The sequence below is a fragment of the Leucoraja erinacea genome, chromosome 8, assembly GCF_028641065.1.
Source record: "Leucoraja erinacea ecotype New England chromosome 8, Leri_hhj_1, whole genome shotgun sequence".
In the NCBI taxonomy this organism is placed as follows: domain Eukaryota; kingdom Metazoa; phylum Chordata; class Chondrichthyes; order Rajiformes; family Rajidae; genus Leucoraja; species Leucoraja erinaceus.
The window spans coordinates 60,471,808-60,489,017 of record NC_073384.1 but is presented as its reverse complement, the minus strand read 5'-3'; the positions used below and the strand labels follow the sequence as shown (position 1 = coordinate 60,489,017).

Below are 17,210 nucleotides of genomic sequence, written 5' to 3'. Positions count from 1 at the left end.
CTATTGCACCAATGCCATCTTAGCCTAGAAGTGAATCTATAGCAGCTTTTCAGAGGGCTGACTAAGGCTTCAATTATGTGGTTCTCTGACTTGTCCAGGCGACACATAAAACTAAACATCAGCTGTCTTAAGAGTGCCTCACAGGTTGGCACCCTAGTGGACACAAACAATTGATTGGCACTATGCCACCTAGGGACACGAAGTAGCAACCTCATTGCATCATTGTATGCTACCTTAAGCCTCTGCATACTCTTTTTCTTATACTAAACAAGACACACAACCACATAAAAGTTAACATAAACATCCACAACAATGGATTCCACGTTCCTCACTGTGATGGAAGGCAGTAAAGTTAAATCTTCTTCCTCTTTGTTCTACTGCGGTCGGGGCAGTCAAAACATACGCAGTCGGGGCAATCAAAGCCCCCGCAGCTGACAATTGCGGCTTCACAATGTTAAAGTCCACAGGCCCCGCGGTTTGAGCTTCAACCCCCAACAAAGGGATCGAAAACTCCGCCATGGTAAAGTACCGCAGACTCCCGCGGCTTGGAGCGGCGGGTTGGTCTCCAGGAAAGGCTGCCAACTCCACGACGGAGATACGAAAGGGAAAAAATCGCATCTCCGTCGAGGTAAGATATTGAAAAAAAAGTCCCCCCCCACATCCCAAATAATACAAACCAAGGAACACTAAAACATTAAGGGTCTTATAAGTTTAATTCCTCTTCACATGGAAGTATTTTAACATGTTCCTGGAATTAATCCACCCTGGGTTGGCAAATCAGTGACAAACACAAATGTACATTGTATAAGGGATGACAGTTTATTTAAGTGGGTCTCTTAAAGGTATCATTGTGTTGTGATTTGGATGGTAAATTACGAGTTGCACAATCTTAAATTTCTCTACAAGGGAACTGAATGATATAAAATAAAAATGTAAATATGCCAAGATTAGGCTAGAGAATTAGATTTATAAATCTATGATGAAATTTATGATTTTGTATAAAACCATGCCATTCATTCTTTTATGAATGCAATGCAGTAAACAAATTATCTTCTTGAACTGAATTTGCTTAACTCTCATGTGTAGGAGCTGGAAATAAATGAGTCTATTTGATATGGCAGATAGAGTCATTTATCTCCAGCTCCAAAACATTCAGTAAATCTACTGTATACCTATTTAGAGCTCAATTATTTTGTTTCACTTTCGGACATATAACGTAGCTATTTGATGAGTGTCTCTTGTTGTCAAAACCACTAGGTGGCGATAGCATTGACAGTCAAAAGCCAGAGGCTTAACTATTTGTCGTTAATTATCAGCCTGTTTTTTTTACAATTGTTTTATCTTCCATGATGTATCAGAATAAAACATTCCAACATATTTACAATCTGCCCCAAGTATTTCCTCAGAAAGTGCTGGTGTTTGCCATTTCCAAAGCCGTACATGGTGTTGTTGGACCTTCTGAATTTTTGATGGTGCATTTTAGTATGATAATTGTTTGAGGTCATTTGAAATCACGTTAATCACAATATTGTTGTGGCTTATTAATTAAATTAAAGCCATTTAATATCTTCTTAAAAGAACAGAAAGAGCCAGATATCTCATGTTTTAGTACACAAAGTCTTTAAATTGACAGTCTGAATCTAATTAGAGCAGTTTTGAACCAAAGATAGACACAAAACCTGGAGTAACTCAGCGGGTCAGACTGCATCCCTGAAGAAAAGGAATAGGTGACACTTCAGATCAAGACCCTTCTTCAGACTGTGTCAGGGGAAAGGAAAACGAGAGATATAGAAGGTGAAATAGAGAGACATGGAAAAAATGAATGAAAGAAATTCAAAAAAGTAACGATGATAAAGGAAACAGGCTTTAGTTAACTGTGGGGTAGGTGAACACATGTTACTGACAATGAAACTCACCAGGACGACAGTGAAATGAGTACAACAACTTGGGCGGAGGAGGGACGGATATAGAGGGGGTGGAACAGGGACGTGCGGTCAGTGGAGGCAGGGGAGGCAGGGCCTCACCTGTCATACTCCCAATGAAAATAGCTGTTAAGAAAAGTAAAGAAAAATAATAATAAAATAAAATAAATATAAAGATTTTTTCACACTGTTATAAATGTAATTTCTATATGAATAATACATTTTTATAGTCAAAATTGCCAAATGTATTTGCAGCAGAGCTGCGCACAAGGAGAGATGAGAGGTGAGGCAGCGACGAGCTGAGCCTCCCCTCTGATTGCGCAACCCCTCAGAAACTGCATGGAGCACAGGCAATAAGCGTGTGCCTGTTACTATTTCTATGTATGTCACCAATGTAATGGGTGTCCTTACCTTCCATAGTCCAGGTAAATTATTTCACGTATAAATATATTAAATTTGTGCTCGCTGGTCTCACATAAAACTGCAATGAAAAAGCTCCAGGGGAGGCAGCGATCACATCTGTCTCACAAGGGGGCGTGTCTTGAGCCCAGTGGAGGAAGAGCGAGCGTCAATTTACGTAGGCTCAGCCCACGTAGTTGACACCACCTCACTCTCCCTCCACGTTGGCTAGCTCCAACAGTCGGGGAGCGTAGCGGCCCGGGGCTGCTCTTAGTGTTGTCACTGGAATTCCCTTGAATTGTCAGAGCCGAGTCATCACTGGGCCGCCATGAAGAAGGGTGCAATGGTGCGGTGGGGGGTTCGGCGGTGGGGGGTTCGGCGGCGGTCAGAATGGGACGGCTTCCTCTCCTCCTCTCTCTCCCCCTTCTCTCTCTCCCCCTTCTCTCTCTCCCCCTTCTCTCTCTCTCCCTTCTCTGTCTTGCCCTTCTCTGTCTCGCCCTTCTCTGTGGGGGGTTCCCTTCTCTGGGTCAGGTTATCTGCCATCGTTCCTCTCCTCTCTCTCTCCCCCTTCTCTCTCTCCCCCCTTCTCTCTCTTTCCCTCTCTCTCTCTCTCACCCTTCTCTCTCTTTCCCCTTCTCTCTCTCTCTGTCTCTCCCTCTCTCTCTTCTCTCTCTCTCTCCTCTCTCTCTCTCTCTCTCTCTCTCTCTCTCTCTCTCTCTCTCTCTCTCTTTCCCTCTCTCTCTCTCCCTCTCTCCCTCTCTCTCTCTCTCTCTCTCCCTTCACTCTCTCTCTCCATTCTCTCTCTCTCTCTCCCTTCTCTCTCTTCCCTTCTATCTCTCTCCCCCTCTCTCTCTCTCTCCTCTTCTCTCTTATCTCTCCCTCTCTCCCCCTTCTCTCTCCCCTTTTTTTCCTCTCTCTCTCTCTCTCCCTTTTCTCTCTCTCTCTCTCTCTCTCCCTTCTCTCTCCCTCCCTCCCAGCCAGGATTGAGCAAAGTAGAGCAGTGGTTAAAGTGATGGGAGAGCCTTGTAAAAACCCTGGACACATATGTAATGGTGGGGTGATTATATATATTTTTTGTTCCCATTTCATTTTTGTCAACAAGTAAATTGACAGGCTAGCAGGGGGGGATAACATCCTTGGAAATGTTTTCTGGAGACTATGAGGGAGATAGAAACTACAACAGGCAGAGGACTTAATGAAGGGTTCATAGATTAGCCATTAAGTTCTCTACCAATCTCCCCGACTCGTAAGTAGTACTATAAAAGTACCCACATTCAGTTCCAACTTTCATTTCACGACCGGGTTGCTGAAGCTAAGGGAACCTTGGGGAAGAACTTTTTATTTTAAATTGAAATCTTGGTATCTGATTTGATTTTGAGACCATACTGTTCCACCTCTCTTAATGCATTTTGCATTGTCATTACTTTTTGTTTTAACTTATGCACCAGAACAAATTATGATCTGAGTTTATAAATATCATTAATGAGTGTTTTATTGTGATCCCTGATATGGATGACCCTTGCTAAATGTGTAACCTGCATGGTGAATGGTGGGAGTACATGTTACCCAATGGGGATACATTCCCCATTCTAAAATTGTCAATGCACCTTCGCCATCCCTTCACCTTTGTGGGGGGATTTCAGAGGGTCTGACAGGAGATGGACATTTCAAAATTTATATTCTAATGAACAATACACATTGACAAACCCTCTTCATAATGTAGGGTTTCACCTTTCAGGGTTTCAACATGGGTCATCCATGTCAACCATTCCATTCCCCCCCAACGTGCTGCCCGACCCACCAAGGTTGTTTGTTGCTTCAGATTAGTGTGGATGCAAGATACAAGTTCATGTTATGTCCTCTCAAGAAATGTCACGATGAGCTGCAGACCATTGAGAATAACTGTAACAAGCCATTCAGTGACTGCATCAGGAATTCATTGACTGATGTCATATAAATCCACTTTGAGGATGGACCTGCAATGCAACAAATGAAGAAGTGTCACTTAGGCACACCTGCATGATTACATTGCATGAGTATTGGCCTTCCATCACAAGCCACTGCCTTCTCTCAGTAAGCAAGTTCTGAATCCACATGATCAAGTCATAATCCAGTGGGTCAGCCTACCATGACGGACTTTATCAAATGCCCTGCTAAAATCCATGTAGACACCATCCACCACCTCGCCCTCAATGTTCACTTTTGACACCTCAAAAAATTCAATCATGTTAGTAAGACACGACTTGCTATGTATAAAACATGTTGACTATCCCTAATTATCCCATTCTAGTCTACATGGAAGTAAATCTTATCCCGAAGAATCCTCTTCGCTAGTTTATCTACCACTGACATGAGGCTCGCTGGCCTATAATTTCCTTGATTCTCTCAATTTCCCTTCCTAAATATTGGAACAACATTAGCTGCTCTCCAGTCTCTGGGACCTCACATGGCTAGAGAAGATGCAAAGATCAGACTGATGAAAGGTCTTGACCCGAAATGCCACCTATTTTTTTTTTCTCTCTCCAGAGATGCTGAGATACTCCAACATTTTGTACCTATGTTGCAATTACATTTTCACAATGATCCACAATGTTTTGGAAAGAACTGCAGATGCTAATTTAAATCGAAGGGAGACACAAAATGCTGGAGTAACTCAGCAGGACGGGCCCACAACATAATGGTCCCAAGCACTAATCCAGCTCTAAAATCATTTGTTTTCTCCACACTACTCCTTGCAGTGAAATAAATACACCTCAACTCATGAGGATCATCATATTCCTTCACCTCTCCCTACCTGTCCTTCCTTTGCGATTTACTGGTCCAAACCTCCACCTTTCCATCACTCCTTCCAATTTCTGACCTACTATTCTCGTTACACCCCTCCACTCTTTCTAGTTTAAATCCTCACGAGGAGTACTGATATTCTGTGACATTCAATATGAAATTATTCTTGGAACACCTGAGGTTGACAAAGGGCATTCCATTTCAGAAGATTTTGATACTGGAGGTATTTTTACCTCTTCATCGATCCACAACCCATCTAACCTGGCCAACCACTGTTATAACAATTTCCCCAAAGATGGAATGTTGCCAGTGAATGATTATCTCAGTACCTATGTTTTGGATAAATCGCTCCTTTCTAGCTTCAGCACAGTATGGACATGGGAAGGTAAGTAAGTAGCCTGTTGTGCATACTGAAGACTCCAATTAGGACCTTTGACTTTTGCAAACTATCCCTTAAATAATAACAGTGGTACAACACGGTAGTGCAATGTGCTCATATTTATGTCCAGACTCACATAGAAGTCGTAGAATGTGCTTTGAACTTTATTTTATGCTGGAATGTACACTCTTCAAAGAGTGACACTGAAGACACTAATGCAAATAGCGCCTGGAGGTTTCTGCTCTGGTATTGGAGTGCACATGATCTCACCAGGAAAGGAGACCTTGCTAAACAGCCTTGGCGTTTTGCTCATCTGTGTTCAGCTGGTGCACTAAGAGCAGGAACTAATCAACCCATTTTGTTCTGAGCCTCCGAATGTTGAAAAGAGCCGAAATACATATTTTTTTTCTTTGCTTTTTTGAAATCAGCAAAGTTATTTACCAATGCAGTGCAGCATGCTTCCTTTATTTATAAATGTGTGTGTGTGTGCTTGAATAGCTCAATATATGCTGATATCTCACCATTTCATTTAAGGATCAGTGTTGTGTAAACCCCTGTCCCACTTTCACAACCTAATTGGCGACCTCTGCCGAGTTTGCCCTTGACTCATACTCGCAACATGGTCGCCACGAGGTCATACTCATACGACTTCGTACCTCTTCCTCATGCTCGTGAGTGGTCTCCGTGTACTCGTGGCCTCAAGTAGGTCGCAGCGTTTTTTTCCAGCCTGATAAAAAATGGCCACGAGTAAAAAAAAAAAGGTTGGCATGGAAAAAATGGATGCTTTTTACTCGTAGGTCGGTCGTGATGGTAGTCGTAGGTCGGTAACTGGCCCGAGAAAAAAATGCAAACGTGACATCATCTTATCATGTGATCATTTTCCACTCGTCGTAGTTGGTCTTAGGTGTGGAAGATTGAGGTCGAAGGGGGTCGTCGACATAGTCGTAGGAGGTCTTTTGCTTCGGCGAGTCAACACGACCTTGATATTTTTTTCAACTCGTCTAGGGTCTTCTAAACTCGTGGATTAGGTCGTCCAAGTGGGACAGGCCCTTAAGTCTGTGCATAATTGACTTTTTTCAATGCTGATCATAATAAATATTGTTCTTTTTCTAAGTTACATTTGTTTTATTAAGATTTCAGATGCCCTTATTTTGTTTAACCACGGAAAGTGTCAATGTGGATGATCATCCTTATTCTTTTCTTTACAGGAACAAGGAAAAATTCGGGTTATTTTTAATGTTGGAACAGATGACATCACCATTGAAGAAACAAGTGGCACCGTAAATGATGGAAAATACCATATCGTTCGGTTCACACGGAGCGGTGGTAATGCCACACTACAGGTGGACAACTGGCCGATCATTGAACGTTACCCATCAGGTATGTGTTCAAAAACAATGCAAATATATATATGTATTTAATACATACCCTTATATCTTAGAAAGGTTTACACGAAATCTATCGAAGAAAGGTTGCCATGCTTTGTGATACATAACAGATTCTTATCAACCAAATGTCGGCCTTACTACATCTGAGCGTCACGTTTGATCGGATGATGAGCACGAAAGGCATCAGGAAAAGACTGAAATAAGCGCAAATTATTCCTTTTATGATGGAAGATAAAATATAATTTTCAGTATTATTTTAATGAATCAAAGCTATTAATGAATTAGATGGCACAGTGATATGATAGTTAAAGTCAATGTCATTAAATCAACATTTAAATAGTTGAAGGGTTTTGACAAAAGCTATGAGGAAAAAAAATGGAAACATACTTCAGTCTTTCATGATAATCTGTTCCATAAAATGAATGATTAGTTTATTGAAGCAAGTAGTCATATCTGACACGAAGGGCTGAAGCATTTTGTTTTATTTGATTTAGGAAAGCTAATGAGATTATAAATTGTTTCATCTTAATTTGGTAAAAAAAGATTTGGCTTCAAACGCTGACATTTTACTGAGAACAAAGGGCAATTTACAAACCATGAATGTAAAAACCTTCATAACTAAAATGTTGTTGGAGTGTGACAAAACGGTTATTAGTGCTTTTCCATTATAAGTGCCTCACTATTTTAGCACCTGAAACTTTCAGTCATACTGTATTGATTTGCCAATGCATGTAATCCAAAAAATGGGCAGCATTTTTCACGCTATGCTGTAGCTATTCAGATAATGTGCTAATATAATTTATGCACATTTAGGCTGTGATAGCATTTAAACAGATTTTTTTGTTTACAAGTCTCTATTTTGGATAAGTGTGAAGTAAGTATCATATATGACCAAATGCACTTGGATTTAATAGGCAACAACAACTTCCTTGGTCCTTTGAGTGTGATGATATGGTATAAAAAAAATGAATTACAGCAAATTTGCACTGTATTTTCCAAAGCAATTTGGAGAGTATAAATGTAGAAACTTGCAAAGCACAGGATGTCACAATTGTTGCACGGGTCATATCAGGAGAGAGAACAAATCAAAAATTAAAATTATTCCTTTTCACGAATTGAAATGCTAGATATCCAGACTGTCCTCTCTATACATTGTGAATACCTTGGTTCATCCACCTATCAAATAACAACCTGACAACTGGAATGCAAACGATGGAGACCTGAAGCTGTAATGGGAACTGTTGTTGATGGTCTCAAGGAAGTACAGGTTGGTAATTAGTTTAAATTGAACTTACCAAAGTCAGAATCTCAGAGCCAAACCAATATCTAATCTAGGAGGCCCCCATTAAATTATTCTGCCAGAGATCAGAGTACTTTTTGACCTGAAAATACCCAACAAATGCACCTGGAAACTTGCTGCAAATCACTGTGGCACAGGAAATAAATTAGCACGTGCAAGCATGACACAGGTAATGGGCTATCGTGGCAAGCAAGGTTGAATTGTCAAACCGCCGTAACTTAACCAATTGGCCATTGTAATCACATTCCACTCCAATGAAATAAAACAACATTTTACAATTTCTTAATCTTTGTGACTAAAATTAAAACTATTGATTTGATTTCAAGAAAAAAATGTGTTTTTTTAAAGTTTGCAATCCACTGGAACGCATGTTGAAATTAAGGTACCGTCTTGGATGAAAATATTAGGGAATAAACAATAATGTATAATTAATATGTTGGCGCAATCGTGTGCATTGTTTAGTGACCAGTCAAACACTAACATGCAATTAGCTAAACTAAACTGCTGGAGGAACTCAGCGAGCCAAGTTGCATATGTACTGAGAAATAGACAGGCAATATTTTAGCTTGGGACCTTTCTTCTCGCACGTTTGTTCTGAGGATTAAATTGGTGCTTATCAGTCTACAGATAAGCCAGAAATGAAATTAGAATATTATTAGTGTATCTGTGAAGAGAGAAGCAAATAATAAATGAACCTGAAATATTTGGTTATATTTCTCTCTCTGTCGATTATATTGCGAGCTACAGGTCCATCGCTAATTTTCCGGCACCCCTTAGTTCCAGACCATATTGTCCCTTTAGCCAGATGGACAGAGGTCATGTAATAATGATACAATAATACATATCTGATCCACTTATTATACACCTCCCATGTCTCTAAAGCATCATGGACCATTAGAAACTTAAAACAAACAAATATTAAATGTAAATACATTTTACAGCATAACTTGCATTTCTTACTCAAGCAGCCTGGGCATGTGTTATTGAGATGCCCTTGGAGTTTCCACTGAGGCGGATTGGTGTCCGCCCATAGAGCTGGGGCATCGCTATCCGGGCAGGACTATTGGGCTGATACCCGCCAACCTGAGATTTGCTGAATCTGGCAGAAATGTGTTAGGGCGGGCACTCCCACCAACACCGCCGTCTGATATGGATCTCCAAGAGGAGTCCAACTGTACCAGGATGGGCTGCCTAGGCTGCCGGGAGGGCCGAGATACTGGCCCACAAAGTTGGCCTCTCAAGGTAGTTATGGGGATGGATCTACCCGCTCCGGCCGGGCCAGAGTTCCAGAGCCCCAGACGCAGGAGGCAAATGTGACCTGCCAATCGGCCACTGAAATCCCAGTGAGCTCAACTGCCTAGATACCACATTTCGAGGGAACATCCAGGGGGAATTCCAAGTGCACTCTCCTAATTTTGTCCAGGTTAAAGGAAGCGCCAGGCCACTGGATATTCAGTGGTGGACCTGTATATTATTACACTAAATGATACGATAGAACTTTATTTATCCCAGGAGGGAAATTGGTCGGCCAACAGTCATAAAACACAACACATCTTAGACAATACAGCTCATCTCCTCTATGGACACACTGATCAACCTGAGGAGCACCTTCAGCAACAGACAGGTTCCAACAAGATGCAGCACAGAATGCCACAGGAGATTCATGAAACATGAAATTAAAGTAATGAGTATAAAGTTCAGGATTGGGGATGGGGGCTAGGGAGGGGATGGGGAAGGGGAAGGGGAGTTTGTCCATCCCACAGAAGGGAGAGAGGCTGTTCAGTTTAATGGCCTAGGAGAGAAAAAGGATCTCCTGTGGCATTCTTGCCCAACGCATCACCGGTTCCACGCTCCCCTCCATTGAGTCTGTCCAAAGCAAGCGCTGTCTGCGGAGGGCGCTCAGCATCGCCAAGGACTGCTCTCACCCCAACCATGGACTGTTTACCCTCCTACCATCCGGGAGGCGCTACAGGTCTCTCCGTTGCCGAACCAGCAGGTCGAGGAACAGCTTCTTTCCGGCCGCTGTCAATCTACTAAACAACGTACCTCGGTGACTGCCAATCACCCCCCCCCCACGGACACTTATTATTTTTTTTTAATTCAAAATCGTTTGCTATGTCGCTCTTCAAAGGAGATGCTAAATGCATTTCGTTGTCTCTGTACTGTACACTGACAATGACAATTAAAATTGAATCTGAATCTGAATCTGATTCTGTGCTGCATCTTGGTGGAACCAGTCTGTTGCTGAAGGTGCTCCTCAGGTTGATCAGTGTGTCCATAGAGGAGATGAGTTGTATTGTCCAAGATGCTCTGCAGTTTGAGGAGCATCCTCCCCTCCAACACCATCTCCAGTGAATCCAACTCCACCCCCAGGACGGAGCCAGCCTTCCTGATGAGCTTATTAAACGTTCATAGACAGACAAAAGTGCTGGAGAAACTCAGCGGGTGCAGCAACATCTATGGAGGGAAGGAAATAGGCAACGTTTCAGGCCAAAAACCCTTCTCATTAAACGTTCATAACTGAAATGCATTTCCTGTCACAATAAGAGTCACGAAAATATCTTAAATATATTTTAATAGTGACAATCTATTACATTGCTTGCATTAGCATCGATAGAATTTTCAGAATTTATTGGGAGTTTTCTCATGTCTCTTTAACAGCAATCAGAATAAGCAAACACTTTATGGAACATTCTTCCCAATCCTTCCTGATGGGTGAGTGGGTAAATTCAGCGAGTGCTGTGATTTCAGGTGCACTCATTAAAAGGGTTGAAAATTCCAATTACTGAGTTCATTGGTGTTAGCTAAGGTATCCTTCAACTGGCAAATGGCAATATTCAACCAATGGATCGTGTTCTAGATCATTATATTTCAATGGTAAGTATATATTGTGGATGAGAGGTAAAGTGAGGATGTGTACTTATGAAATGTGCTATTCAATATCTTGTCAGCTGTCTGCATGTATCTTTCTTGGTTTGCTGGATGTTATTTAGTTGAAACATATTCCTATGCAATTGGATTTTGAACTAATTTAAAAAGAAACTCGTGTAGAACTGTAAGTAGCTGTTTTAAAATGTCAATACATGGTGCTGTAAAGTCTCCTTCTGAGCATGGTTCTGGATTGTAACGTTGCAAGTCCATCTTTGGAAATGTAAGAAATCCTATTAAAATGGAAATAATAGTCAAGTGAAAAGAGTCTATGGTAAATGCTATCCCTAAAAATAAACTGAACGTGAAGTACATTTCAGTTCCAAATCAGTAATACACAATTAAATGGTGAGGGGTGGATTTCAGAGGGACCAGGTGGATTTCCACTCATCTATAAATCAAATTATCTGAAACGATTGAAGTTCTCTTTTCCTACCATGTTTTACAAAAATTTTGGCACAAGCGATCATTCCATGAAAGGCAACAAGCCTACTGCATAAAATTCAATCTGCAATTTTGCCCATGGTATGGGAATGACTTCATTGCTTTGATGTGTAATATGCAACTAATTCCTCTTCAGAAGCAGAAAAGGATATATCACAGGAAGCCTGCAGTTATTTTATTTTACTGAAAAGCTTTAAATTTGTCCTGTGAACTTTGTGAAACAATCCAAATTGAGGTCACAAGCAAAGTCCCATAAATCCTTGTTCCACTAATAATTAATGCAAGCTTACAGACCATGAAGTAATGTTATTTAATAACAATTAGGCCAGGGGCTTTATACAAGATTAACGGTATTACTTTCTGACAGTTAATACCATATGCTATAAAACCTCTAGCTGCTTATCTGATAATAGGTTTCTGAGCATTCATCTATATTGGTCATATGGATGTTCCAGCAAAAAAAGTTTGCAAACAGCCAATGTTGTAAAAAATGGACCGTCTAGTTTCTGAAATTTGCAGTCTATACCTGCAAATTCAATGCTAACAGGGGCATGAACACAGTGACCTGCTGAGTTCTGAGAACATTGCTAATGAGTGCATGCATGGAGAACATAACCACCAACTCCCATGCAGAGCATCAATGGTAAATAAAGAATGATTTGATTTCAAGGTTTGAAGGATAACTGCTGTTGCATTAAATAATTGCTTTCAAGTTAATGTCAATAATTTCAGATGTAAATGGTAATTATGTACATTGCTATTTCTTGGCACCAAAATAACTTAAGATTATTTTTCATGGTTCTGAAAGGAAATAACAGCAATGTCCTGGACAGGCATGACAAATAATTGATATTCCACCGATGACACTCCGTAAACGGCTGACAAATGGTGAAATTATAAGTCAGTCATGGACAAATTCCATTTACTTCTTTTTAGAAGTACAATTGATGATTTTCTTTAAAAAAATTATTTAGCAAATTAGAAAACAGATTTTTGCAATAGATGTTTCTTTGATATTGTTGGAGTGAGATCACAAGAACTACAAAAAGATGATAATTATATAAAGTGAAACCATACTTAAAGAAATAAAACAATGAATAATACCAGGGGCACTATTTTTGCCTCCTGAGTTTAGCTTAAATTGATACCTCTATGTCTAATTGCAACTTTACATGTGAAAAACCATAACAAATTATGCTGATTGTAGTGCAGTTTTACCCATAATAAAAATGTATTCACTGTTCCAGTTTGGTACAGTGTCAAAAAGATTACATATTTGTATATGAAGATGTGGAGCTAGTTTACATTTCAAATTCTACGGCTAATAAGCACAAATAAGGAGCTAAGCTAAATATGGCTGTCCTGAAGAATTTAACTAGACTGCTATGCATGAAATCTCTCTTTGTTACTGCGGACTCCCATGTGCTTAAAGATTGCGCTTTGAAATGGCCATGTTTAGAACATGCACAGGAAGCAATATATATGTGATTGGTGCACCTTCAGTCCCCTAAAGTTATGCAAGCATACATGAGGATCCAGATTTGTATCTGCAATGTGGTTCATGCTTAATTCAAGAACTTCCCTGACAATGCTTGGCTTGGCACCCAAGTACAGCTCACATAGTGTATACTGAGACCATGTCCTTCAGTCATGTGCAAAGAAAAGGTAGAGAAAGCTTTTTTTCGAACCAGAAGGAACAGGAATGCTTCTGGTTTGTTTTAAAGCAGTGTGCTATTATCACCCTGTTTCCTTCCTCCTGATTTACCCACCTCTGGCGAACCGCACCCTACCCTCCCTGGACTCAAGAGCTGTTCTATTATCACTCTAAGAAGGAAGACAATCTTCATCTTCTTCATGAAAGGAATCTTGGCTTATGGGCATGACTAACTTTTCCATCATCTTGATCATGTGCTGAAAAAATCTGAGGAGTTCTAGTCATCCTTGTCAATTGTCAACTATGAAATTCCTTTTCATGCCTGACTTCATACATTGACCTAGGCGAGAGTCTCTGATTCTGGAGATGTGGAACAGAGTAGATGCTTCAAAAGCAGTGGGAATTCAGCTAAGTTCCCTTTGGTGACCCTGCCAGAAGCTGGCTGGAGGAAAGCACTGGCGAAGCATATGAGCACTTGTACTGATCTATGATTTGTGCAATTTAAAGAAGAAATATATTAAGGAGTTAAATTAACTTACCAGTAAAATTTAACGTTCTATTCATAAATATATGATTTACTTTCTTGATGAAAAACAGATGTGTTTGAAATTCAATTCAATCTGAATTTACATTATAAACAAATCATGATCAGTCATGATTTGGAGATATTCATTAAAGATATTAATTAATTTGATATCAATTAAACACAAACGTATGGAAATATTTTCCAGATCCCAGGGCATATATATGTACAGTGCCATAATAAAGCCAAACACTTTATAATACTGGAAATGCATTATTGATTGTTGCATTCTTTTAACCCATTCTGAATTATCCACACAGCCAGTATTACTCTGTGATAGTTTAGCAAACAAATAATAATGTTGGAAAACAACATTGATTTTGATCAGTTTGTTTCCACTGATTGATGTACAGTTTCAGGAGTAGAATTTATAGACCTTCACTCTGAAAGATGTGTCTGTAGATATAAAGGTCACATGATGAAATCATGATGAACGATAACAGTCAGAAGCAGGAAACAGTGACTTGAAAAGAAAAATCTTCCTCTTCATCAATACAAATGTTGCACAGATTGTAAGAAATCAGATACAATTGTGCATATTTTATCATTATCCTACATTTCCTTTGGACTGTTCAAGTAACAGTCACGCTAAGGGCATTTAAACAGCTATTTTAATCAGGTCACTGATTTCAATGAATAGTCCAACAGATTTTATGCTCTGCAAGCCCCTATGTTAACTCCAACAACTAATTTAAATTTGACCCAATTTTTGTAGATATTGGATTTTTTAGTATTTTCTAAAAAGCATTAAATATTGCAAGGAACTGTTTTATGTCTCCAGCTCATGAAAAATGTTATTGTAGCCTATGCAGCTTGTTCTTAAAAAAAACAAAAACTGCCTATAGTACTGAGAAGGCTAATGATTTAATAACAACTTTTTGTAGGAAGAACTGTCTTAGGGGTAAACTGTCATTGTGATTCCTGACTGCTTCCACAAAATAAAATTAACAGTAAACCAATCTAAATGTTAGCTCTTTGAATTCCCTTTCATTTTGCCAATGGCTATGAAGAGTACATGAAGAAAATTGGTGAGCTTCTGCTTCAATACTCTGCTTCAGATTAAATCAGAAAATGGTCTTTCTTATATTTAATCTGGAATGCATGAAAATTCAATACTTTTGCTATTCTCTAAATTATTTTACTATTATTTGAGCCAGAACAATTCAAAATTAACAATTCTAACCTATGGCAATTTCCCAGCAATCTGGTTCAGTTTAGTTTATTGTCACGTGTACCGAGGTACAGTGAAAAGCTTTTGTTGCGTGCTAACCAGTCAGCAGAAAGACAATACATGATTACGATTGATCCATTTGCAGTGTATAGATACATGATAAGGGGATAACTTTTTCTGCAAGGTAAAGCCAGCAAAGTCCGATCAAGGATAGTCCAAGGGTTACCAAAGAGGTAGATAGTTCAGCACTGCTCTCTGGTTGTGGTTGGTTGGTTCAGTTACCTGATAACAGCTGGGAAGAAACTGTCCCCGAATCTGGAAGTGTGCATTTTCACACTTCTATATCTTTTGCCTGATGGGAGAGGGGAGAAGAGGGAGTGGCCAGGGTGCGACTCGTCCTTGATTATGCTGCTGAGGCAGAGTGAGGTATAAATGGAGTCAATAGAAGGGAGGTTGGTTTGTGTGATGGTCTAGGCTGCATCCACTACTGCCACCTGCGTTGGAGAGTATTATGGCTGGCAATTGCAATCTGCAATAACTGTACCAAATCTGAACATTTTAAATTAATACCTCTGTTAAAATAACAGATACAACATTTTTACATTTTGATATTGGAAAAATGAAACTGGAATTTATTGTTCAAATATTTTCCAAATACAATAAGCTAAAACTAAACTTAGAAGTTAATGCCAAGAAAATATTATCTGAGCCAATTGAACCAAAGAGTTGTCTGGTCCAACTCTTTGCTCTAAATATATATATATCTAAACACATCTAATGCATGTCGATATCCAAGCATCTTCAAATATTTGGACACCTTTCTCTTCAAATCTAACATCACAATGCCCATACTGTTCCTTGAGGCAGAGCATTTAGTTTACCACAAACTCTTGGAGTTAAACTTTCCTATTAACCTGCTTGATTTTTATTGTCAGTCGGAAATCAGCCATCTGTTCATTGGTTTCTTAAAGGGAAAAACTCTTTGTTCTTTTCATCCCTTCAACATGCTCATAGTTTTATGAACACCTTCCGTGCTGCAGTGAAAGTTTGGCATTTCTGATAATTACCCAGTTCTTGAGAATGCACGGCACCATCTTAACTTATTTTGATTATCTTATCTCATTCAAAATGTACAAACTGTTCCGTAATCCTTTGGTGGCATTTCCTGTTGGGAGTTTGCCTTTCATTATCCCCCCCTGGATATCACAAGTATTGCCCTGCATCAAGACCAAGGGAGGGAAAACATTCATTTGGAAATTAAGGTACCTGTGAGGAATAACAGTAAACTATTACTATTATTTTAACAGAGGCATCAATTTGTTGATTTTCCATGCATTTGTCCTTTATTAAATGGAATGCAGTTTGAAAATGTTTGTATTTGTGCATTTTTGACATCGGCAGCAATTTCAACCTGACCTCTGATGGAGAAATGAATGATATAAATAGGGTGCAGTACTAGACAAATGAAATGATTACTCTGGCCTTTCAGACTATGTTAAAAATATCAAGAGATATATCATTGTGTATCTTGTTTTGATGACAAATATTGCAGTCCATATCTTTTAAAAATATTAATATTTCGGTCGGAAGTTTCCTTACGAGCTGTGTTGATTTCTTCAACCCCAAATCATCTAACCAATTCAGGAATTTTGTATGAAAGTCACACATAATTTAAATCAAATTTCCCTGATCTTTTGGTATGAGTAACACACGTCTTGCACATAGGCATTCAGTCCTACTTACTAGCTTGTGCATAGGTCATTACTTTAGGTTTACAGTACCCATGCTTGTTTGTAGACCTTAATGGATTGTTCTAAATTAAACTGTTCTTAAAGTGTAAGGAGACTAAAACATGCCTCTTTAAAAAACAGGAATGTACTACATGCAGTACGCTATTGAAATTAGTCAATCTTAATGAATAGCTGGAGGTGTTTTGATTCTATAAAATCAAGCCATTCGCAGATGATCTGATTCACTTTTATCTACCTGCGTAAAGGTGTCTACCCTAAATATATCAATTGTCTTTTTGTTTCATGCATTCTGAAACATTGCCTTATTTTGTCAGACTTGGAATATTTTTACCATTTTTAACAAGTGAACGTACTTGAATGGAAATCTCAGAGGAACTATACTTAATACTTGTGTTATTTTTACCCCTGAACCAAAACACTTAGTCAAATGTGGCCCAGAAACTGAAGCATCCAAAGCAGGGAAAACAAAATAACTGCAAAAAAGTATAAAACAAGGGAATGTAGTGT

At 39.3% G+C, this 17,210-nt stretch overlaps 1 protein-coding gene across 15 annotated transcripts in view; it reads left to right on the top strand.

Moving 5' to 3' along the window:
• The window catches only part of nrxn1a (neurexin 1a), a 1,388,176-nt gene that overhangs the window by 1,236,929 nt on the left and 134,037 nt on the right, over positions 1-17,210 (top strand). For all 15 annotated transcript variants that reach the window (XM_055639808.1, XM_055639806.1, XM_055639818.1 and 12 more), the window contains one exon: positions 6,693-6,864. In XM_055639808.1, coding sequence (XP_055495783.1) covers positions 6,693-6,864 — 172 coding nt within the window. The remainder of the gene's footprint in view (positions 1-6,692; positions 6,865-17,210) is intronic.